The 25,618-nt window shown below is 46.8% G+C and overlaps 1 protein-coding gene across 2 annotated transcripts in view; it reads left to right on the top strand.

The window, feature by feature from the left end:
* Positions 1-25,618, top strand: part of spata5 (spermatogenesis associated 5) — a 107,068-nt gene that overhangs the window by 30,088 nt on the left and 51,362 nt on the right. For both annotated transcript variants that reach the window (XM_035650538.2, XM_035650539.2), the window contains exons 13-15: positions 56-109; positions 411-490; positions 3,970-4,096. In XM_035650538.2, the coding sequence (XP_035506431.2) occupies positions 56-109; positions 411-490; positions 3,970-4,096 (261 nt within the window). The remainder of the gene's footprint in view (positions 1-55; positions 110-410; positions 491-3,969; positions 4,097-25,618) is intronic.

A 25,618-nucleotide genomic window follows, 5' to 3' on the forward strand; every position in this document is an offset into this window, starting at 1 on the left:
TTGAACCCGTCAATCCCATTCAAACGTGTTTTGTTTTTTTTCATTTTCATTTCAGGGCCCAGAATTACTGAGCAAGTACGTGGGAGAGTCTGAACGAGCCGTGAGAGAGGTGGGTACCTTCAGCTTCCCTCACAACATTTCTCAATGCTCTCCTTACGTTAACGGATATTCGTACACACTGACGCTTCTTTCCGGGTGACCGATCTGAACAGTTGAAACCCCCCCCTGTATATTTTTAGCCGTCGATAATAATGAACGGATGCAATGCTCGACATTGACGAGTGCCCGTATTTCCTGTGTGTGTGTGTGTGTTTGTGTGCGCACGCTTCGGTCCGAGAGTGATTCATGGGCTCAGTTTCAAGATCTGTCCTGTTTTTCCTCCCCTCTCCATTGTTGCCGCCCGCCCGCAGGTGTTTCGGAAGGCGAGGGCCGTCGCTCCCTCCATCGTCTTCTTCGACGAGATCGACGCCCTCGCCAGCGAAAGAGGAAGGTACGTAACCCTTTTGTCTTCGTGCCGTATAGGAAGAGGCCGGAGTGAAGAGACGCTAGGAGACGACAGAAATAATGCCGGAGGGAGTTCCTTCCCACATGATAAACATGCATTTCCTCCCTCGCAGTTCCTTGGGAAACAGCTACTGTCCAGTGTTTTTTTCTATTTTCGGAACTGTGGTCTCTCATTGTCCGAGCGATGACAAATGCACAGTCGTCGCCGCGTCCCCGCGTTCATCTACCGCCGCGGCAAATGTCGCACAAAGATTCGCTTCATGAACGGACGGAGCAGACGCCATCCCCGAGGAAAGAAGTCTGCGTGACTGCACTATCAAAGCCGACCACTCGGTTCCCATGGTGTCCCTCTTGGACGCTCTTGCGGCCTTTCACCCACCGGCCCGACACACAGAACACAGTCTTGTCTGCAGGCGCTTCAGTGGGATGGCACCGGGAACATCTGTGGCTTAAAGGAAAGAGGACGGGGGGGGGGCGGAGGGGGGGGGCGGACAGAGGACACAGATTGGAGGCGCACAAACACTTCATTGTGCCCCTTCCACGGCAGATGGGGAAGGCCAAATGTGCGGCGTGCTTCCTGGTGAAACCAGTCGATGGAACTAAATGTCTGTGGCGCGGAGCACAGAGAGGCCCCTCACGAGGCCCCCCTCCATCGTGGGCCCTCGGCCAGTTGCTCACAATGACACACAGCGTCTGAGATGTGACAAATGTCGACATCTCCCTCTGATCCTGAAAAACTGTTTGTGTTCAACGCCAAAGTTATCGAATATGTTTGTAATCTAACTTTTCTACACTGCAATGCCTCATCTTTTCTCATTAGCGTCACCTCATTGAATTTGATTTTGTGGATCCCAGTAGGTCAATCCAAGTGTCTGATATCCTAGTCAGTTGCTTCAAATACTACACAGTATTTACGACTTCAAATATTTACACATCTATCTATTTTTTGTTGTTGTTAACGACTCGCTGCTCCGTCAGGACTGAACCCGGTGCCATTATTGTTTGGTGCTAAACTGCCGACACTGTCAGTAACGTTGATGTCACTACATCTACTGCGGATGTTGCTGTTGTTACCATGGCAACAGCTACACAACGACATCGCTATACTTAGCACTACTGAAAGTAAAATGTGTGGTGTTTTGTTTTTTTTCATTCAAAAATTGAGGAAATAGTTTTGTGCCAGATGTTCAGTTTGTGTACTTGATATTCAGGATCTCGTCACAACAGTTGCTCTTTAGAGCGATCGCATATTTTTAAGAGTTGAATTGAATTTGCTGATAAATTTCTGTATTTAATACCAAGTTTTCAACACTTTCGACCAAAAGTACCTGGGACTTTTGTTAAAAGTGTTTCCAAATCTTTCCAAAGCTTAACGCCGACCCTGGTTCCTTCGACGGAAACACTCACGAAGTTCCTGCGAAGGTTCCTCGTCCCGGGGGGAAGGTCCCTCGTCCCGGGGGGAAGGTCCCTGCGGTGGCAATCGCAGCTTTAGTCTAAGATTCGTTTCCACCGTCGTTATTCTGTCACCGTTGTTCTGCCTTTATGTCTCGGTGGCTTCAACTCTCCCAACTCTGCCTATCTAGATATAAACCGGGTCCTTCGGGAGACAGAGCTGGAACTCCGGCACGCTCCGGAAAAAACGGAGACACTCCACTACTCTGATGTCTCGTGCAGTCTACGCTCGTCCCCAGTGTTTCACGTCTTATCTTCATCAGTCAGTTTTCTTGCCAGCTTACCAGTTGCCAAGTTTTTGCGAATGCGCCCCGAGAGAACCGACCCTGCCCCACGTCCCGGCTGCAGCGCGGCTGCAGCGCTTGTCAGCTCGCCGTGATGGATGTGGGTGGCGGGGGCCACCCGCCATTGGTCCTCCCTTCCTCTGCCACGCTGTAATCGATGAGGTGGCTCACGCACGCCGGCGGGCGATTCAAACAAAGCTGCCGACAACGAGCGGACAGACTGTCTGCTGTACGGCCGATGTGCACGTCGTGTTTTTTTTGTCTTTGACAAGCACCCGTGTATCTGTCAGGCTGCCATGAGGCCGAACCGGTGGGATGAAATGAAGAAGACAGACAGAAGCGACGAAGAGCGGCAGCGTACAGGAGAGACGGACACAATTAGAAGTTAGGATAAAGGCAAAAGAGGCCGACGGATGAAAAGAGGGAAGAATAGTTTTGTGATTAGAGGAAGAATTTCCACTTTGTTTATCGCTTGATTGAGTCTGAAAGTCCTGTCAGAGAAAAAGAGTGTGTCAGTGGAAGGCCACAATACTTTCTCAATTTCCATCTATCTCCCCTTCTCATTGTCTCACTCTCCTTCTTTTCTCCGACGCTCATCCCACCGTCCCTGTCATCTTCTCTCTCTCTCTCTCTCTCTCTCTCTCTCTCTCTCTCTCCACACTGGCTCTCTCTTTCTTTTCCTCACATCCCCCTCTCCTGTCTGTCACCACTTCCACTCTTATTCCCTCTCTCCAATCCACTGCTCTGTCCTCCTCCTCCTTCCCCTAATCCTCTTCCCTCCTTCCATATCTCCCCTCACACAAAACTTTCTCTCTCTCTCTCTCTCTCTCTCCCTCTCTCCCCCCCTCTCCCTCTCCCACCCCTTCATATCTCAGTGACAGAGCTCCTTTGTGTTCCTCTGCGGCCTTGTCTCTGCTAATGTCGTCTGGCACTTCCGCTGGCCCTGTCAACAGAGTGTGTGTGTGTGTGTGTGTGTGTATGTGTGTGTGCGTGTGCGTGTGTGCGGGTGGCTGTCTGCTCTGCGTTATGGAAAATAACCTTGTAATGCAGTTGAACACAGTGATGAGTTTCTTAACAGCTCTGTAGTTGTCCATTACCTAATATACACGTCTATATATATATAAATAATAATAATAATAAAATAAAATAAATACAAAATAAGAAATATATATATATATGTTGGTTTGTCAAAAAAAACAACTACCAAAGACTTATTTTATTTTTTATTTGCAGAGGGAAGTGCAAAGGAAAGAGGCTGCTCACAAAGCTGTGAAACTATTCAAATATTCCTGACAAGCATTCAAGAACTGGACAATTTTTCACTATTACGTAATAGTGCAAGTGACCGTGACGAATGAGGGGTCCAAGGCGTGTGTTGGATTGGTCTCCTGAGAGCAGGAGCAGATGCACGCCGCTGCGTCTTCGTACCATTCATCCATCATGTTCTCATCTCCATTATCCTTTTTTCCCATTATTCAATTTCTGTACATATTTGGTCTTTTTTCCACCTTCATTCCTTCAGAGTCGTCCGTCCAGTATCTCACAGCCATTCATCACGTTACACTGTGAATGATTAGTTTCCCGGTTTCTGACTTTATTTACGTGAATCTCTTTCTCCGTCTCTCTCCGTCATCCATCCTCCGTTTCAGTCGTTTTTTCCCCCCTCTCTTTCCATCCTCCTCCTCCTCCTCCTCTCATCTATCTTATGTTCTCATCCGACCCCCTCCAGCTCGTCGGGCCCCGGCGGTGTCGGCGACCGGGTCCTGGCTCAGCTCCTGACGGAGATGGACGGCATCGAGCAGCTCCGAGACGTCACCGTGCTGGCCGCCACCAACCGGCCCGACATGATCGATAAGGTAAACAGACGCCGGCTCTCTGTCTTTATCTCTCCTTCCTCCTCTTTGGTCTGTAATTGATAAGGTTGAGGGAGATGCTGAGTGTGTGTGTGTGTGTGTGTGTGTGTGTGTGTCTCCCATGTCGCCTTCCTCTCCCTCCCTTCCTCTGTTGTACATGATTGATAAGGTCAGAGGTCGCTCGCTCCGGCCCTGTCTTCTTCTTCTAACTCTCTCTCCCCTGTCTGTTTGGATGCCGTCACTGTGTTGTTTCAGTGCAGATGTACAAAACATAATCTGTGATTTAGTGATGTAGTGAAACCCATACTCATTTGTTTTATTTTCTTTGGCCGCAACGCATCAAATAGCTTCCTGTCCTTTATCTTCAGATGTGTGGTTCATCAATGACTTCTTATCTAGAAAACCAGCGAAGATAAAATATGGTAGATGGTGCAAACAAGGCCTTCATGCTTTGACTGGAATGAAACTATTTTCCTTTAATCTACTTAATCTCTGAACTAGCATTGGATTTTAATGGCTGCCTCCATTTTGGGTCTGGCAAAATGCCCAGCTTAACAAAGACGATAACAAGCCTCTTTTTAAAACCATTTTATCTCCACATCATCATGTTTTTTTTTAAACTTTTGCCGACGCCTTTGTCCGAAGGCAGCTTTAGCATTAAGGGCCTTACCTAAGGCCGCACACTGGGATGACCTGGAATCGAACCCCGACCTTGTGTACCAACGTCAGCGGTGTAACCCGCTGAGCGTATCCTCATCCGTTTTTAACTGTACTTTTGACAAATGGCTCGAAGCATGGTGAGGCCAATATTTTCAAATAACGATGGGATTGAAAATCAAATGACGTTTTGTACAGATGTACTCGGCCCCCAGTGGACTAATCCCGGCGATTTTGGTGATTCTCACCACGAGGTTTTGATCTTTGGTGAAATATCGTGTCACCCATTGGATGGACTGACTCGAAATTTAGCACAGAAATCCATTGTGCCCAGAGGATGACATTTACATCACTTTTCATATAGTGCCACCAGCATGTCAAAGTTTTTCTCGCGTCAATGTGATTTATTGGCCCGAAATTTGGTAGAAACATTCCTTCCTACCAGGTGATGCATCCTAAGGACTTTGGCAAAATGTTCTATCGCTCACTACTTTGGTTCGTGACCAAATACCTTTCCCCAAGCGGTAAACTGCGTTGAGTGTCTCCAAGCCAAGATGGTGAACATGGCAAACATTGCACTGTGCAAATCACAGCCCCACAGAACCGTTTGTCTTGTTTATTAGAGCAGTGTAGAAGATGTCCAGGAGACATGAGGAAAATTCTTATTTTGAGTCGACAAAAAAGAACTCTCATATTCTATACTTATTCTTATTAAGTGGCTAATAAAGAAAGAAAGAAAAAGGTGTATAAGTAAGAAATCCCATTATTCACTGTGTCTGTTAAACATTTCACAGCCAAGGTTCGACCACAAGAGTCACCGTTTCACTCCGGACTCAGACGATTTCAAAAGCACTACAGGCGGGAGATAAACGTTTGTCTCTTCCTTCCTTTCTTCCTTCGCCCTTTGTGACAATTTGAGAAAAGGGAGATCTTAACTATCAGTCTCTTTATCCCCCCCCCCCCCCATACCCTTTTATCTCCCTCCCTTCCTCTTCCCATCCACAAAAGCTTTACTTCGGTCTCTCTTATCCCCCCCTCATCTCCGTTCTAATGAAATTTCCTGAGTGCTGATCAAAGACAAGGGAGTCTGTGCCACGTCAAAAAGGGGACACAGGAAGAGGAGGATGTCGCGGCGCTCCTTAAAACTCCTGGGCAGGCAGCCGCCTGTCTCTGTCTTTCTTCCACTTTGTGTTGGGTCTGCTCCTCTTCTCAGTTTCAAGAAGCACAATCGAATAATGCTGCCAGGAAGTGTTTCATTCCGAAATAGCATAACCATCATTCACAAATAATAACAACAGGAGACACAACATCTGAAGTGATGGATGGACGTTTTGATGTTTCCCCCTTGCGTATTAATCTCCATACGTTTGCCCAACCGCTATTCCGCCCGACATCTTTTTCTACTTTTTATTTTTATTTTTAGACATAACAATCACGTACATATCTCGAGCAGGGAAAGAGCACAACAAAGTCAGCGCGTCTGTTTTATGTAAAGCTCGTAACTGCTCACCGCAAATCCGTCAGCGCGTATGAGACGCTCCTTAGAGAAATCCTCCACATACAAATTTTGGGTTCCCACCGCCGACCCCCCTTTCCCGAAACCCACCACCGCCCCCGCCCCACATTCTAGCCCACTTGCGGAGAATTGATCCATCGCTGTGGTGGGAGGATGACAGCGACTTCCTCCACCTCTGCGACTGGTTGCCGTTTCATTTCAAACTCCATTAGAGGCACGGCAGCGAAGAGGCGGCCTGTGTGTGGGTTTGCATATATATCTGTGTGTGTGTGTCTGTGTGTGTGTGTGTGTGTGTGTGTTTGAGAGGGTAAAAGACACATAAGTAGAGAAACAAACGCTATTAACAGTAGGGTCATGGAGGGGAGCCCCTGGGTGGACAGATGGGGAGACCCCAGGCATCCTACCACAAGCCGGCCCCTCTCTCAGGAAGTGGTCTCCCGGGCAGCTGAGAAATCAGATTACCTCGTTCTGCCCACACCCCCAACTGTGTGTGTGTGCTGCCAAATGGACATAGAGGCACCCCACATCCCCCCCCCCCCCCCCCCCCCCTTACTGTTTTAGCACCCATACCCGCCTCCCCCACCCCTTGGCCACCACCGCCGCCGCCGCCGCTGACACTGACACCGGAGATGGGCGGCCATTTCCATACCAATAGCAGGATATGATGGGACAAATGAAGATTAATGGGACGCCCGGGTGTCAATGAAGTCATTGTCAGCCGCTGATGGAGCAGAGGAGGCTTCCAGGGGCCTCAGCTGTTTGATAGACAGAGCGGGAGGGGGCGACGTGGAGAGAGGGAGAGCGGTGTATGCTTTTAGTTTGAAAGGAGCAGGCCTGCTGTCCGTCTCTCAACCCCCGCCGCGGGACAGTGTTGCGTTTTCTTTTTCGTCGAGTTGTTTCTCCAAGTCACTGGGTTGTTCTGAGTCCGGGGGGGGGGACACTTTTCCACATGTCAGAGTGTGTTTTGATTCGATGCACTCAGAGAAGTAAAATTTCACCACAAGTATAAATGATGTGACTGGATGAAAAACCTTGTATGTGTTGACATTGTGGTCCTTGGAATATATAGGACGAATCTTATTGAGATGATTTGATCACATAGTGATCCTAGTTATGTCAGTTTGAAGATGTATAATTGGCAACACGTGGACTGACGCTAGATTTTTGTGGCCATTATCAATATTTGAGAATCTAGAAAATCATGATATAAAAACATTATCCCTTTTAATAATTACATATTTTGAAGCGACCATAATATGAACTGAGCAGGAGGAGAACATCCGTCTCAACCGGGTAACATAACTTGTCTGTGATAATGCTGAGGCCTAACGCTCATATCTATAACATCTTTTTTGCACAAAGTACTCTGACTCTCTCTCGCGTTTGACTGACTAACCGACAAACGACGTGACTTTGTGTCTTCACATAAAGCACACGAAGCACTTCCTCTCCTCCTTTGTATCACGACTCCGGACGAACCAGAACAATAGCAGTTTTTGTGTCCGGCGCAAAACAAACACGCACACGATGTCCCCGTCAAGTTCGACACAACATCCTGTAAATGCTGGAGATCGAACTGTGAAAGGTGAAGCGACTAACGTCCAAGGTGGCAAGTGGCGAGTGTGAGCAGGTGAGCCCCTTCCTCTGCATGAAGACACGTCACCAAGTCGCCCCCCCCCCCCACCCCCACCCCGACCCCACCCCAAACCTCCCACTGAGCCCCTCCACCTTAAAAAACAACAGCCCAAAAAAACCCTTTTTCCACTTCCTCTTTGCCTTTGTATTGCGCCAATCACCCAGCCCCACCTTTGACCCGCCGTGACCCGGCCCTGGTGATTGATTAGCACCACCGGTGAATATTTATCCAGCCTGTTCAGTAGAGGAAGTGCCCCCTGTCGCTCTGTTTGTCGTGCAGCTGTCCGTCTGTTTGTCCACACCAACGCGCTCAAACGAGATGCTGCCCCCCCCCCCCCCCCCCCCCCCCCCCTTTGTCTTTTCTTGGAGAATTGTCCATAACGAACGTTTTTTCCCCCTTCGCAGTTTGTGATCACGAATCCCTACGGTGGCTCGTTCCTCGCCAGAGATAACGTCGGTTCATCCGCGCTTATCAGGAGTCGAGGCTGCTTACAGTGGAGGAGATTAGCGGTCGATTGGGTCTTTGTTTGGGGGGACGGGGGACGGGGGACGGGGGGGTCAGAAGTTGCCAACCGGGGCCTCTTATTAGATCAAGGGCCCAAAACGGAACAGAGGCGATCGAATTAGAGTTAGATAGAAAGGACGGGAGCTCGTATTAGATGCGATCAACCCCGACTGCATTGTGCACGAGACAGTGACAAGTGGATAAGCAAGTGTCAAATGATCTTCTCCTCCACCCCTTCACACTTGTCCTATTATAGATAGGGGCTGCAACTAACGATTATTGTCATAATCAATTAATCTGTCGATTATTTTGTATGATTAAAGGATTAGTTGTTTGGTGAAAAAAGATCGATCCTGTTTCCCCAAAACCCCAAGATGATGGTTTGTTTTGTGCCCACACCAAAGGTATTCAGTGTACTTTCATAGAGATGCAAAGAAAACAGAAAATATTCATATTTAAGAAGCTAAAATCAGAGAATTTTGAACTTTTTTCCCCCCATAAAATCTATTTTAAGCGATTAATCAGTCAACTGTTGCAACTCTATTTTTATATCTATATATATCTATATATATATATATATGTATATATATATATATATATACATATATATATAATTTGATATGCAATTACGAGACAAAAAGTGGAGTGTGGAAGGAGCCTAAAAAACTCCCCAAGCCCCAAAAACACATTTCTGCTCATTTTAATGAATTAATCTTTGAAAATATTAGAAAAGCGTTTTCACTTACTCTTCTGTCGACTAATCAGTGGTTCATTTCAACACTTCTCACTTCCTTTTTCCTAGTCGGCATACCTCGGGCGTGGAGTTACCTCTGCAACATGCATCGCGTCCACTCGGCTGTGTTTAACTCAACAAGTCGCTTCGGAGTCACCGGTGCTCACTCGAGATCCCAATTTCCCCGAGTGCTTTCACAGAGCGTTATTTTGTAAACAGGAATATTGTCAAACCATAACTGAGCCGCCGACGGGCCGTCGTCCCGACACGTCTGAGCCCGAGCGGCCCACCCACTCGACAGATCTCCTCTGCCCCGTTTTCATTCACTTTGTTGTGGGTGGGAATTTGTGCCAGAACGCCGCAGGGAGTCGCCTCACGTGCTCCGCGGGCTCGTTACCACGCCGGGAAGAATCACAACAAATAACGTGTGTTGTGTTTGGGCACCCTCCTTCCTGATTTTTATTACCAGAAACCGCTAAAGTTATCTCTGGTCTAATAGAAACCAGGCAACATACCTGAATATGATCGGCATCCGCTGCACGACTGGAGGCAGTTTCTCTGTTGTGTTTGTGTCGCAGCGTGGTTTTTTAGGGATGTGAAATAAATGTCAGAATTTCCTCTTTTTTTCCCCTCTTTTTCTGTAGTTGTCTCATCTTCCAACCGCTCGTGTGACTTGTAAAACCGTCAGGTCTTCAGCCCTTTTTCTCCCCACCCCCCTCACGTTCACGGACCCCCTCCCGTCCCTCTGAGAGTCTGTAGTGTGGCTTCTGAACAGGAGATGGTGCCAAACTCGACGTGGGTCAGCTCATTTTTGGACGTTTTGTACTCGACAGTGATTCAACGGATTAAATCCAAACTCGTGTTATTTGACAAAACTATAAAAACAAAAAACCTGTCTCTGTTTTGCTTAGAGGACAAAGTGAAGAGACCTCTGTGGTTCGGGGTTCAGTTCTTACTGAGGACTAGAGAAAAGTGATGGCTGCGCATCAGATGGCGTAATCCTCCGACGTGGTTGGCAACAGCAGGAAACATGTCGCACTAAATACATTTTTTCGACCCGCATGAAAACCGGCGGAAAAATCGGTCCCAACCGACCGCACATGCTGTATTTCATTACAACTATAGACTCAAGGAGTCTTTGCATGTACCGTATCGCGGCTCCTCCACATGTTCAATGCCGCCTCGCCTCTAAGTTTAGCAGCGATTCCGCTCGTTCGCTGCACTATTTTTGGTCGTCTGAAGATAAAAAAAACACACAAACCGGCGAGGCCCTCGTGAGGTATTTCATGGCCCTGTGGTCTCGCGCGCTCGCATACTTCCAGTAACACAAACGTGCGCTGCGACTCGTGCGGCACGTGGACAGATTCTTTTACGGCCACCGTCCGTAAGTGCGGGGGCCGTCGCACGACCCACAAGGCACCTCCACATTTGGTGGATGGAAGCTGCTTCTTCCTCTCCTGACATTTTGATTTCACGCGCGCATGACTCTCTGCCGAAAGGTGAATTCATTCATAAAGTCCCCCCTCCGGCCCGCTGGGCTTTTTTTCTGCGCGAGCGATGCGAAGTAAATGCCTCGACATCAAGCCAGTTAGAGCGGCCCTGAACATCTGCCAGTGGTTTTCGTAGCCAGTCTGGACGTTTTGCTAATTGTAATCACAGTTGAATTCCTCCAGACTGTAATTACTGGGCCGCTTGGTAAATATTCGGGCATTAGCTAAGAGAAGCTTTGATTTTTTTCTTCTTCTTTTTTTTTCTTCTTAACTCTCTCTCCTTGTCTTTTGCATCCACAGCTCGCGCGCGTGTGCGTGTGTGTGTGTGCGTGTGTGCGTGTGTGTGTGGCTTTCCATTCATGTACGCTTGCATGCTGGTATCCCAGATCCTAATCGGCGGTGATTTGCCAATGATTTATGCCTTTGTTATCAACCTGCCTGGTGAACCAGAAAGGTGGGGTTTCCCGCCCCGTCGCTGCTGAGAAAGTGTCAAATAAGTTATAAATCACCTTTTAAGGAGAAAATTAAATTGACTTTGATGCCCCGGGACTCCCACTGGAACCCGTCTTCATGTGGTTACGATTGTCTCTGAGGTCAATTAATCTTTTCTCCTTTTTCTTTTTGGATCTTCCCGGAGTCCAAACGAATGTGTTCCCCTTCTGAGGTCTGTGACAGTTCAAAAGCCAAATATATTCATCATACAAAACGGATAATTCAATTCAATTCAATTCAATTTTATTTGTATAGCGCCATATCACAACATACATTGTCTCAAGGCACTTTACATAGTGAGGTCAATATTACAATATTACAGGGAAAACCCAACAAATCCCACAATGAGCAAAGCACTTGGCGACGGTGGAGAGAAAAAACTCCCTTTTAACAGGAAGAAATCTCTGACAGAACCAGACTCAGTTGTGGGCGGTCATCTGTCTCGACCGGTTGGGGTGAGGAGAGAGAGGAGGAAGAGAGGAGAGGTGGGCAGAAAGAGGGTGGGAGGAGAGACAGTAGGAGAGAAGAGAGAGAGAGGACAGTTGTACAACCGCCGCTGTAATCTCTACCAGACTGATACTTATAATTAAAAAATACAATTATGTTGTTGTCATTATATAGTGATGATATTAATATTAATATTAATAATAGCAATAATAATAATAATGACGGGTTTGGGTCCTGCAGCTCTGGGGTCAGAGATACACTAGGAGAGATAGAAAACACAAACAGGGTTAGTGACATGTACTGTAAACATATCGGGGGATGGGGGGGGTAGTATAACAGTTGCTTTAATTTCTACCAGACTGATACTTATAATTAGTGAAAACTGATACTTATAAATACAATGATGTTATTAATAATAATGATAGTAATAATAATAATGACGGGTTTGGATCCTGCAGATCTGGGGTCAGATCTACTAGGGGAGAGAGAAAACAGAGTTAGTGACATGTAATGTAGATACATGGGGCAGAGAGAGAGAGAGAGAGAGAGATTGAAAAGGTGGGAGAAGGAGAGAGATATAAAGGGAGAGAAAGAGGGAGAAGGAGAGAACGGGAGAGGGAGAAAGATGCTCATGATATAAGTTCCCCCAGCAGTCTAGGCTTATAACAGCATAATAAAGAAATGGTTTATTAAACACCTGAGCAGTTCTAACTATAAGCTTTATCAAAAAGGAAGGTTTTAAGTTTAACTTTAAATGTAGACAGGGTATCTGCATCCCTGACACAAACTGGGAGCTGGTTCCAGAGGAGAGGAGCCTGGTGGCTGAAGGCTCTGCCTCCCATTCTACTTTTACAGACTCTGGGAACCACAAGTAATCCTGCATTTACAGAGCGAAGTGATCTATTGGGATAATATGAAACTAGGAGCTCTGTAAGATATGATGGAGCTTGATTATTAAGGGCTTTGTAGGTTAGGAGCAGTATTTTGAATTCTATTCTAAATTTTACAGGAAGCCAATGCAGAGATTCTAACACTGGAGAAATATGATCTCTTTTTCTAGTTCCTGTCAGAACTCGAGCTGCGGCATTTTGGATTAGCTGGAGGCTTTTCACAGACTTATTGGGGCATCCTAGCAGTAATGAATTACAGTAGTCCAGTCTAGAAGTAACAAAAGCATGGACTAGTTTTTCAGCATCCTTTTGAGAGAGGATGTTTCTAATGTTCTTGATATTGCGCAGGTGAAAGAAGGCTGTCCTAGAGACTTGTTTTATGTGTGAGTCAAAGGACATGTCCTGGTCAAAGGTAACTCCAAGGTTTCTCACAGTAGAGCTGGAGGCCAAGGTAATGCCATCCAAAGTAACTATATGATCAGATAATGTTTCTCTGAGGTGTTTAGGGCCGAGTATAATGACCTCAGTTTTTTCTGAGTTTAGAAGTAAAAAATTATAAGTCATCCAGGCCTTTATGTCTTTAAGACAATCCAGAAGTTTGTCGACCTGATTAGTTTCATCTGGCTTTATAGATAAATACAGCTGGGTATCATCAGCGTAGCAATGGAAATTGATGCGGCGTTTTCTTATAATATTGCCTAAAGGAAGTATATAAAGAGTGAAAAGTATCGGTCCCAGTACAGAACCTTGTGGTACTCCATGTCTCACTTTTGTATGCATGGAAGATTTGTTATTAACGTTAACAAACTGAAATCTATCAGATAAGTAGGACTTAAACCATTCTAGTGCTGTTCCTTTAATCCCAATGTGTTCTAGTCTCTGTAACAGAATTTTGTGATCGATGGTATCAAATGCAGCACTAAGATCTAAAAGGACGAGAATAGAAACATATCCACTGTCTGAGGCCATGAGAAGGTCGTTGGTAACCTTCAGTAGTGCTGTTTCTGTACTATGATGTTTTCTAAAACCTGACTGAAAGTCTTCAAGCAGACTATTCCTGTGTAAATAGTCACATAACTGGTTAGCAACAGTTTTTTCAAGGATTTTAGAGATAAAGGGGAGGTTTGATATGGGTCTATAGTTAGCTAAGATATCTGGGTCCAGAGTTGGTTTTTTGAGCAGAGGTTTAACTACTGCCACCTTAAAGGCCTTTGGTACATAGCCTGTCAATATAGATAAATTGATCTGATCTAATATGGAATTATTAATTAAAGGTAATATATCCTTAAATAGCCTTGATGGAATAGGATCTAAAAGACAGGTTGATGACTTGGATGAAGTGACAAGTGAAGTCAGCTCAGCCAGATCTATAGGGGAGAAGCATTCTAAATAAAAATTAGGCGATACTATTGGTTCAGAACCTACAGTACTGGACCATGTGCCATTAGTGGGAAGAAGCTGGTAAATTTTTTCTCTGATGGTAATAATCTTATTAGTAAAGAAACTCATGAAATCATTGCTACTTAGAGTTGGAGGAATAGACTGTTCAGTAGAGCTTTTACTCTCAGTCAGCCTGGCTACAGTGCTGAAGAGGAACCTGGGGTTGTTTTTATTTTCCTCTATTAGTGAAGAAAAATAATTGGTTCTGGCATTTCGGAGGGCTTTCTTATATGTAATTAAACTATTTTTCCAGTCTAGGTGAGAATCATCTAGACTATTGGAACGCCACTTCCTTTCTAACCTACGTGACGTCTGTTTTAAAGCGCGTGTCTGTGCATTAAACCATGGAGCTATCCTCCTCTGTTTGACTGTCTTCTTTTTCAGAGGGGCGACAGTGTCAAGTGTGGAACGTAGTGAGGCTGCTGCACTATCAACAACATCATCAATTTGTATGGGAGTAAAGTTTTGATAACGATCCTGCACTGTATCGACACATGGCAGTAGAGTAAATAACGAAGGAACTGTTTCTTTGAATTTACTAACAGAGTTTTCTGATAGACACCTGCTGTAATAGAACTTTTCTCCAAATTCAGTAAAGTTATTAATGGAGAATTCAAATGTAACTAAGTAGTGATCGGACAGAGGGTTTTGAGGAAATACTATAAGATTGTCAATGTCTATGCCATAGGTCAGAACGAGGTCGAGGGTGTGATTAAAACAGTGAGTGGGTTTGTTTACATGTTGAGTAAAACCAATTGAGTCTATGAGCGAATTAAAGGCAGAACTAAGACTGTCGTTGGCAACATCCACATGAACGTTGAAGTCACCCACTATAATAACTTTATCTGTGCTAAGCACCAACTCAGATAAAAAGTCTGAAAATTCAGATAAAAATTCAGAGTAAGGGCCTGGTGGTCGATAAACAACGACTACAATAACTGGTTTTTGACAATTCCAGCTAGGGTGAAGGAGGCTAAGAGTTAGGCTTTCAAATGAGTTAAAACTATGGTTAAGTCGAGCGTTAAGCAATAAGTCTGCTTGGTAGATTGCTGCTACTCCTCCTCCTCGTCCTGTGGTCCGAGGAATATGAGTATTATTATAAGAGGGAGGTGTTGATTCATTTAAACTAACTAATATTCTTCTGGCTGTAGCCAGGTTTCAGTCATACAGAATAAATCAACGTGCTGATCAGTTATCAGATCATTCACTAACAAAGATTTAGATGGGAGTGACCTAATATTAAATAATCCACATTTTATTGTTCTATTGTTAGGTTCATTTATAGGCTTTGTGTTGATCTTTATGAGATTTGTGTGAATTACACCTCTTTTATTTCCCTTTGGATTAGATAGTTGAAGTGGTCGTGGGGCAGAAACAGTTTCTATGGGGTTTTGTGGGGGTGACTGCTGTAATAGAAGCGCAGAGAAGCGTGTAAGACTGCAACTCTGCTTCCTGGTCCCAACTCTGAAAAGTCACGGGGTTGACCGTCTAGGTAACCGAGTCAGGTTTCTACAAATGAGAGCTGCACCATCCAAAGTTGGATGAATGCCGTCTCTCCGCATCAGACCAGGAATTCTCCAAAAGGTGCGCCAGTTATCTATGAAGCCCACATTGTTATCTGGACACCACCTCGACAACCAGCGGTTTAGTGATGATGTACGGCTATACATGTCATCACTGTTCAAGTTGGGCAGGGGTCCAGAGAAATCTACAGAGTCCGACATTGTTCTTGCAAAAGTACACACCGAATCAATATTCATCTTCATGACCTCCGATTGACGTAATCGGGTGTCATTACTGCCGACGTGAATAATAATTTTACCATATCTACGTTTATCCTTAGCCAGCAGTTTTAGGTGGGATTCAACGTCGCCTGCTCTGGCCCCTGGGATACAGACTGTGGTCGCTGGTTTCGCTAACTTCACGTTCCTCAAAACAGAGTCACCAATGATCAGAGTTGTTTCCTCAGCGGGTGTGTCGAGAGGGGAGAATTTATTAGAGACGTGAAGTGGTTGGTGGTGAACCGTGAGCTTCAGTTTAGGACTATGCCTCTTATTGCGGACAGTCACCCAGCCGCCCTGTCCTCCCGGCTGCTCGGGAGCTGCTGGGGGAGCTGAAGGAGCTAAAGAAGCTACACTGGAGCGACTAGCACCGGCTAGCGGCGACTGGCTAACAATCTCAGCTAACGACTTACTCTCCACGGTGCAGAGTCGCGCTTCTAACAGACTGAACCTCGCCTCCATCCTAGCAAACAAACTACACTTACTACAAGTATCACTATCGCTAAAGGAGGCAGAGGAGTAACTAAACATGGAGCAGACAGAGCAGGAGACAGCAGGAGAGGAAGAAGCCATTGTTAGCTGCTAAAGCTAACTAGCTAAGCTACGGTGAGGAGCGCAGATAAGAGCTGTGAGTTAGCGAGCGAGTCGCTGGAATAGGAAGACAGCTGTGAGTGTTTAGACTAAACAAGGGAGAGTGGAGCGGATCGTTTCCCAATAGATAGAGGAAACCGCAGTGTTAAAGAGAGACGAGGAGGAGCGGTGGATAAACACAGTTCACAGAAGCGACATCAACCGGAAGTGACACAATACGTTATAATGAGAAGCTGGCGGTCCACGGAGGATTTTTGTTTTTTTTCCTTGATGAATTATGAATCTAATCAATTCATCTCGCATTTCAAAAAGCTGATTTCTTGACCCTGGCGACAATGGTTGACAAATCAAGGACACCTGGAGGTTAAATGAATAGCTGTTTTTTAGATTTTGTAACTTTTCTAAACACTGCAAAGAAACGCACGTTGTGTTCAAAGACGTCTGACGTCAACATTTGTTTTTTGTGACTTCTGGCAAACCCTCCGCGGCAACCGATGTACGTTATTGCTTCTGTTTTGGTGAACTCCTGCGAACGCATCTTAAATCCTTCTTCCGCATTAGACGAAAGCCCCCCCCCTCGAACACCCCAAAGCGTTTCAGTCCTCACAAGGCCGCCATCGTCTGGACGATCCTCCGAGCTTCGCCCTTTTGTTTCGGCCTTTTTCTTTGGCACAAAACCGTCCACCTGAGCCGCGCCTCCACTCGACAGGAAGCAACCCTGAGCTGAGAGGAAGCCAAGCCCGTCCAAACAGGCCATATTTCATCTTGTGTCGGACCGGCGGTTAGCATCTCCCAAGCTTCGCTTCCCTCTCGTGCCGGGCCAAGCATGATGGAATCTCCATTGGTGCTGTCTTAAAGGATTAGAGCGTATTCACAGTTTTTTTCCTGAGTGCACCGTTCTGAATAGGGCCCCGCCGCCGCCGCCGCCGCCGCGCAGGGGGCCCCCCAGCTGAAGCTGAGCCGATGCCTGCCGCATTTCATCCTGTTCTCGCTCTTCTCGTCGCGTTTAACTTCATCCGCGGCGCACCGTTCCGAATTCTCGATAGAGGTTTACGGTATTGTTCTCTTATTTCTTGAACCCCGTCCTGTCACCCTGCCTGTTCCACCGAGACCGTTCAAAGTGTTTCCTGCGCCGGCTGCGTTTTCTAAGATGCAGTAATGAGAAGGCAGAGTGAGAGTTTTGGCTCGTGGCTTAGTGAAGCAACAGTGGCAAAAGAAAACAAAAAGTGTGCGTGTGTGTGTGTGTGTGTGTGTGTGTGTGTGTGTGTGTGTGTGTGTGTGTGTGTGTGTGTGTGTGTGTGTGTGTGTGTGTGTGTGTGTGTGTGTGTGTGTGTCTTTGCGAGCACGTAATGGGATACCACCTGGGGATGGATGAGCTCTGGGAAGCTGTGTGCATGTGTGTATGTGTTTGTGAGCATTGGGGGGGGGGGGGGGGGGGGGGGGGGGGGGGGGGGGGGCAGGATCCCCAGGCAAGTATCAAACTTCAAGGGCTGTATTAGTATCGTCTTACACATGTGTGCATCCCAAGAATACACCGCAAAAAAAAGGCCTCCGATCCCACCAGACACAAAAGGAACCCCAAGAAGAACCCAGCATGGTCAGACCAGCTCTGGTTATCTGGACATAAGAAGATGTAACTTGGTGGAAGAAAGTAAAGGAAATAATACTTTTTTTTATAGCATTATATGAATTTCTTTTACACATGTCAAAAAAGGCAGTTTTAAAACAGTTGGGAATACACATTATCCACACAGACGCTATAAAGAAGTAGAAGTAAAAGAAGGAAAGTAAAGACGCACGTCACTGCGGCATGTAGTCAAGCTGTGTGTGTGTGTGTGTGTGTGTGTGTGTGTGTGTGTGTGTGTGTGTGTGTGTGTGTGTGTGTGTGTGTGTGTGTGTGTGTGTGTGTGTGTGTGTGTGTGTGTGTGTGTTGGGGGAGTGAGGGAGGGAGGGAGGGGTTAGGGAGGAAATGAGGGCTCTTTGTGCTCTGCTACCTGGCAGACATCTCCAGCATGTGTCGTCTTGCCTCTTGGCAAGCCGAGACCACCGGCGCCCTTGGAATGCTCTCAGTTCAGGAAATCTCGTTTATTCTCATAAATGCTGCTCCTAACCCCACTCGTGCAGTAGAGCTGGGGAGCCGGTGTGCATTTTCCCCTCTCCGCACGAGTCTTTGTTTTCGTCATTATCGTCCTTTCCTCGCGTTCCTTTTGTCCCGTGTCTGTCTCTCGGTCAAATGTCTGATGTCTCCTATTGAGGCGGACGTCCTTTTAACGTGAGGGGTTTTACTAAACATGATGGTGGCCATGTGCTTCCGACCGGTGGGCCTAGATGTAGTAATAAGAAATACATATGATTGTGGATTTTATGCTTATTGTCTACTCCTTATGAGCACAGTTAGTGCAGTTATCTAAAATCAATCAAACACTAAATAGCCTGCAAATCTCAATCCATCCAGTGAAGCGATGCATCCTTAGCGCCACAGCTAACACCTTCAGTTAACCCGAACAACGTTAACCACTGTAGCAGGCAGATCAAATCTCTCAACCCGATCGTCTTGTCCCGGGGAAAAAATGCAGACGAAAGTCAGTGAGGTTTATGGAAATTGTGCCCAAATGTTGAGAAACATAACAATGTTTTGCTGACTGAATTGCCTTCATGTAGTTGCACAGGGAGTAGGAAAGAGCAATCAGTGGCCACCATCAGGATACAGTCAGACCCACGTACAGAATAGAAGCCAGTAGGGGGCCAGCTCTGGAGGGGGGTGGGCCACAAATAATACTCCCTTTGTATGTTCCAAATATCCCCTGCTGAAGCCCCCTGAGCCGGGCCCGCTGCTCCGGGGATCCCGACACCACATTACAAACTCCTTACAAGTGGATAAGGTGTGTACGTTTTTGGGCGGGGGGGGGTTGAAATGGATGTTGGGAGGAGGAAGGGGTTCGGTTTATGTTGCAGAAGGAGCTACAGTGGGGGTTTTTTTGTTTTTTTTTAATTCTCCTCAACAAGGTCCAGTGCTGTGTTTGGACAATGGCTTAACAAATGGGCTATTATTTTCCGCAGTAATTTCAGAGGCGCGCTGGTCGGGGGCCGGGGGAGTAACGGTATCCCAATGTATATCCTCTGCCGGCTTCGGTCGTCTTCGTCAAGATTTAGGTTACCCATTGTAGCTGGAGTGAAATCCATCCCGCCGGGCCCTTCGGTGAGGAGGACCATTTGCCTGTCAGACAGAGCAGGGAGTTGAGTTTCCATGTACCCGAGCTGTATGTATATATATACATGTACATATACATATATCAGTGTTGTTTAAGCATGTGGTTAAGTAGACCCCTGGATACCGTCATGTGTTCTGCTTCTCTTGTCAAAGAGGGAATGGTTAATGGTAGGACTGCAATGACGGATCATGACTAATCTTTTAAAAAATGTTTCCAATTAATGATGTGTTACTAAGATGTCACAAATAGTGAAATAAGTTTTATCCTCTCATATATTTCCCAGAAGGTCCCCAAATGGCGACATCCTCAAATTGCTTGCAGACCTAAGAATAATGAATCAACAATGAAAACGAAACCGTGTAAAGCATCACATAAGGAGCTGAAACCAACACACACTTACACCTTTAACCAATTATGGAAAAACCGTCATTTGTATTAATGTATGTTGTCAGCCCCTTCAAAGTGTTGTTTTTTTGTCCATTGCATGTCTTGCACTGTGCCAGAAAGTAAAGACAGTGTAGTATTTGAATGGAAGTACACGGCTCTGTGTAAGGATCTGTTCCAAACCGTAACATTGTAATTAGCAACTCCACATGTGCTGATAGATTATTGGGCTCGCCCGTCTCCTTTTTACTTCTAGGGGTGAGGTGATGACTGTAAGGGGGCGGGGAACCTTTGATAGAAGTCCAGCACGACCCCGGAGGTCAGGTAAAGATAGGACAGTACAAGTGAGACAGAAACATGTCGGCGACCTCTGAGGCCTTGTGGCCCTGCCGCAAGGACTCTGGCGGATGCCCTGGAAAGAGGATGACGGCACAGTGTCATTTCATTTCCTCTTTCACAGGCTCTGTTTGACGGATGACCGTGTGAAAGAGGTTCGTAGGGGATGGCCCTGCACCTCTCTCTGTGTGTGTGTGTGTGTGTGTGTGTGTGTGTGTGTGTGTGTGTGTGTGCGTGCGCGTGTGCGCAGTACATTTTTGAGGCACTTCACCTTTGGACATGTACGTTTACCTTTCACTCCAGGAACCAAAAAAAATCACTTATCCAGATCCCAAAAAGTCACTAGGTAAACATTTAAATACTCCTTGCATATCGTTTGCTTGTGAACCCAGGCATTCGGAGTTGAACGAGCTCGTTTCAAATCTGGGTTCTGAGTGTAACAGTTGTTCATTTAGCCAAATAGCCGAGGAGTCAGTGGCACGTTACACATTCAACCCGACCAGTGCGACAGGTACATTTCTCTGCCACTTCCCCAACAAAAATCCACTCGTACCAAGCCTTAAATGTGTGTTGCAAGACAAAAATGACCCCCCCCCCCCCCCCCCCGCCCGTCCGCTTGTCATCTCTGAAGTCACAGTAATTTATGGCTGTCAGGAAGTCCCCAGAAGCGTTCTCATGCCTTGACTCGGGTCAGATGGGGGGGGGGGGCGAGAGAGAGAGAGAGAGAGAGAGAGAGAGAGAGAGACACTCTCATGTATGTCTCGTGTCAAAGGGCCGTGGGGAGGTCCCAATCCTAAATCCCGCAGCCTGAGAAATGAAAGAATTTCAGAGGTTGCCTGGTCCACTGTCCACCAGGCCAGAGCCCAGAACTAATCTCTTTCATCTCCTCTTCTTGCTGGCCGGGGGGACATGGAGGAAGCGGGGGGGATGAGGGGATGCTACATTCTCCTCCTCCTCCTCCTCCACTGGGATTTTTGCTTCTGACGAGCAGATCGCCTCAGGGAGATGTGGCTGAGCCCTCTTCCCTATCCCCCTTCCCTCTATATAACTCCGCTGATCCCTCGGCACTGCTCCCCAACCTCTCTCCCTCCCTTCCCATCTAAGCCTTCCCCCTTGCAGCCTCCCCCCTCCTCCTCCCTCTGTGGGCCTCTGAGCTGGACCGCCTTCCCTTTGGCTTTCCCCTCTTCCTTCCTTCCTCAGTTCCTCCACTAATAGCTCCCTTGTTCCTGACTCGTCGGGGCTGCCAGTTGAGCGGTCATTCGTGGAAGATTCATTCGCGGCACAGTAATTGTAAACAGACAGAGAGCGGCAGGGAGGGAGAGGGAAAGAGAGAGAGAGAGAGAGAGAGAGAGAGAGGGTCGTTTGAGCATTAAACGCACTGGTCACACACTGAAAGCAGAACGGAGTAACTCTCAACTCTTTCTTGAACTCCATCATCCCCACCTCCTCCGTTTCCTCCTTTTTTCCTCTTTCCATTTTCTCGTATCTACATCATCTTTATTACTTATCCGGCTGACCCCCCCCCCCCCCCTTCCAATCTTCCCGCCCTCCCTTATTATTTTTTTTCAGCCCCTCATAACTCAGGCACTGCTTACTCTCCAGTACATCCACCATTGGGCGATCCGTGTTCTTGTTCCACGGCTAAATGTTGCGTGGAAGAAGGTGTCACGCCCCATTCAAACGCTCAATAGAGCCCATGCTCTACGCGCCTTGCCGTCTTGTTTAGCTTTGTCCAGAAATGGAGAGTCGCACGTTTGTTGCAATTTGCGTCTGTCACAGTCGGAAATGAACTCAGGTTTCCTAAATGGGCTGAAGTGGACTTTGTGTTCAAAAGTGATTTTTCTCATGACAACAATATATCGGCAACGGATAGATGACAGTTACGTCCCGGAGCAATTTTTAAGAAAGAATGTAGTAATTAGTTTTAAGTCAGAACATACACTGAGTACTGAGTACTCTACATGCAAATGTAAGCCCGTCTGCTGAAAACAGTAATTTGGCATTACACGGCATTCACATGGATTTTATTATATATATATATATATAATCAGACAACCTGACTTCAAACTTTTTACGCCATTAGAGTGGATTATTTATTCACATGCAATGCAAAAAAAAAGGAGCTATCCAAGCCACATATGACAAAAAATATGCCTTAATTCTTAGATTACTTCTGTTAAATAAAGTTTCCCCTTAACTGGCCAGAGGTTCCAAAACCAAATACATTATATACCAGTAATTCCATGTCATGAATCGGCCTCAGGCTTTCAACGTTATACTTTTGCGGTTTTCAGGCCCGAGGGCCGTCGCCCCGCCGGTGCGCTGGAGCGAATTTCCTCCGAGGTCGCCCCCAGTAACTGTGAAATGTGTTTGTTGGCCGGTGGAAACAGTAAACATGACAGAGGGGGGCACGACACGGGGGGAGGGGGGGGGGGATGTGTGCATGTGTGTTTGCGAGCGTGGAATCCAGTCGTGCCGGGCAACCAGACCCGTCCCTGACCTCAGATGATTGCTCCCGAAAAGCGTTTGCGCTGTGAGCCGTCAGCGAAGCCGACCAGTTGCTGCTCTCCGCTTTTATCTCCCTCTCCCTCTGTCCTTGTTTTCTGATTCTGTATGGTTTTTTTTTCCCCTCGTCCTTTCCCACACTTATCTCTCCAGCACACCCAGAGTCCAGCAGTAGTTGTTTGGGGGGGGGGGGGGGTGTCTCCTCAGTGTTATCAATTCCAGCATGTTTTGCAAAAAGCCAGCAGTGCACCCTTCTATCTCGTGCGCTTCCGCACTTTTCGGAGCTGCTTTCCAGCTGTTTTATTGCTTTCTTTCAATCTCCCTTTTCTTTTTGTCATCCAAAGACGAATCCACACGTACATCAGCCGAGAGACTGCGTCCCCCGCGCGGCGCTCGCGCACCTCGGATGAAGAGCTACGCGCCCCGTTGTTTGCCCGTCTTGCGCGCTCCGGCACAAATAAAAAAACCGACACTAAAACAGACCATATACCCGGCAATAAACATACCACAGTGAGCCCGGGCTTTGTAATCTCCTGTGTGTTTTCACTCACAGGCCGCTTTTGTTGCGTGCAATAAACATGACTCTGTTGTTAGGTCACGGGTAAACATTTGCGCTCAGATAATGCACTTTCCGCAGGCCATTACGAAGAGCGGTCTCATTGCGCGGGGGCCAAAAAACCTGGAGCGCCCTCCGCGTGAATGGAAGCTTTGTTTTTACTTCCTGAGGAGTGTTAAACAAATGCGTTGCATGTTGTACTAAGTTGTCCAAAGGACGTGCGTTGGGTTTTTTTTTTTCTTCTTCTTCTTCCATCGCCCACTGTGGACCTTTGACCTCACCGCTGCAGTCGCAAGTCACGTTGCTAATCAGGGAATGTGAGCTTGCCCTTCTTTGAAGAAGGACATGCTAAATGCAAAGTATGCACAAGTACAGCGAGCATTTCCTGAACCCGATTTATGTCGTCCACGTTCTCTCCGCACGACTTTGTGTTTACAGCACAACACGGGGCTTTTTCCACTCCGGTCGGTGCCACGGTCTGCACAGATGTATTTCTTCTCAACGATAAAATGGGGAACACTAAAAAGGGAATGAGGTCGACTGTCCCACTGATTTTGCCTCGAAAACGTTCATTTTGTGCCTTGATTGCGGTGTACGGTTCCTCTCAAGACAAACAAAGCACACTAAATGCGGCACGGCCAATTGGTCCGATCCCGAATTAAGGTGGAGGGGAAACGGAGAGAAAAACCAATTAGGGAGACGGAAGCCACTAATTAAAAGCTGCATGCTCTACAGATTGCATCAATTTTATTTTCTTTAGCAATGGCCAGGGCCGTCATTTCCGAGCTCGCTTGTACTCCGGTGCACATTCCGGGACAGCTGCCTTTTTCTCTGCGTTTGGGAAAGTGCTGGTGCACAGAGGCAGCACTGTCTCTCTCTGCCGCCTCTTCCTTGTCGGCAGTTTGGAATGAGGAAAACAAAACAAAAAAAAATTTAGCACAAACCGCTTAAATTTGGAACAAATCTCCGGAGCCCTCCACATCATTCAGAGTAAAAAATGAGAAACCATTCATTAGACGTTTTTCAACAAGAGCCTGTTTGCAGAAATGTTTCCCCTTCCTGGATTGGGTTCCGTGGACCGCTGCCAATACATTTTGTGTGTGTTGTGAATCGGAGATTGCATTATGCCTGAGTGGTTTGGGTGGTTAACCGACGCGCTTGCTTTGGAGAGCTGCAGGGAAACGTTGAGCACCTGAGGAAAAAAGCCGCAAGGGTTGCTCCGAAACAGTGGGCTCTGCGGGGGCCTGCGTTCGCAGAGCGGCGGCTGTTCGTTTGGCCAAACCGACCCCGGAGCACTTGTCTGCCCGTAAAATGAGGAGGACACACGCGGCTTTTTCTGTTGTTTTGTGGCCGACGCGGACGAAAGCAATCCCAGAAATAGGGAACAAAGTGGGGCCAGTGAATCGCAAAGCTATTCGAATATTTCCTCGACCATGTTGCAATGCGATTAAAGCAACTGTGCGGACAGTTGTTTCCCACGTGAAGAACATGAAAGGTTTCAGTTTTTATGCCTGAAGTCGGTCTGACATAAAAATCATATCACGAGAGACTTTGGGGGGGAAAAAAAAACGGGGCGTTGCTTTGCCTGTTTTATATAAACCTCAACTTCCTGATTCTATTCCTCGCTCATTGTTTTACAGGCGATTACCTAACACCTCTTGGCAACTTTTCACCTCAAGCTGTTGTGTAACCACTGTACATGAAACCCCTAATGATAGCCTCACAAACTTGACAAGACCTATTTTTGGGGGATTGACTTTATTTCCTCCGGTTGAATTCATTTTGGTGGCTGCTGGGGATTTATTCCAAACGTTTGAAATCCTTCCATTTCTGGTTAAAACGAGGAAACGACAACACACCACAAGACAGAAAACAGGCCGACACTTTTTGTGTCCCGCTCTGCGGCGAAACACAAATGTCTGAGTCCTCTCGTCATTGCTTCCTTCCCAGCCGCGGCCACTGCGACACTCCGAGGAGGATGGAGGCCCTCTCCAGACCCCAACCCCAGTTTTTCTGAAATGATGGAGAGAAAATAATAATGAAAAAAAATTTCAAAGAGAGAGGAAATAACTTAGACCTTGTCTGTTCCCTTCCATTGCGTCTAATGGTTTTTCCAAACCCTCGAACGAGCTGAAGGCTGACCTTCCCCTCGCAAGCTGGATTTTTCCTGTATAGCCTACACCTTGGATTTCAGGAAATGTTCAAAACAGGATAACGCAGCACAACATATTTCTTGTCACTTTTTTGAGGGACAAAAAAAACGACAACTGTTCAGTGGCATCAGCAGCCAAGGCTGCAGTGTGTCCCTCTGTAGTCTTCTCTGCATAGTTCAGATCTAAGTCTTGCTCTTCATAA

The sequence above is a fragment of the Scophthalmus maximus genome, chromosome 9 (assembly GCF_022379125.1).
Source record: "Scophthalmus maximus strain ysfricsl-2021 chromosome 9, ASM2237912v1, whole genome shotgun sequence".
NCBI classification, from domain to species: Eukaryota; Metazoa; Chordata; class Actinopteri; order Pleuronectiformes; family Scophthalmidae; genus Scophthalmus; species Scophthalmus maximus.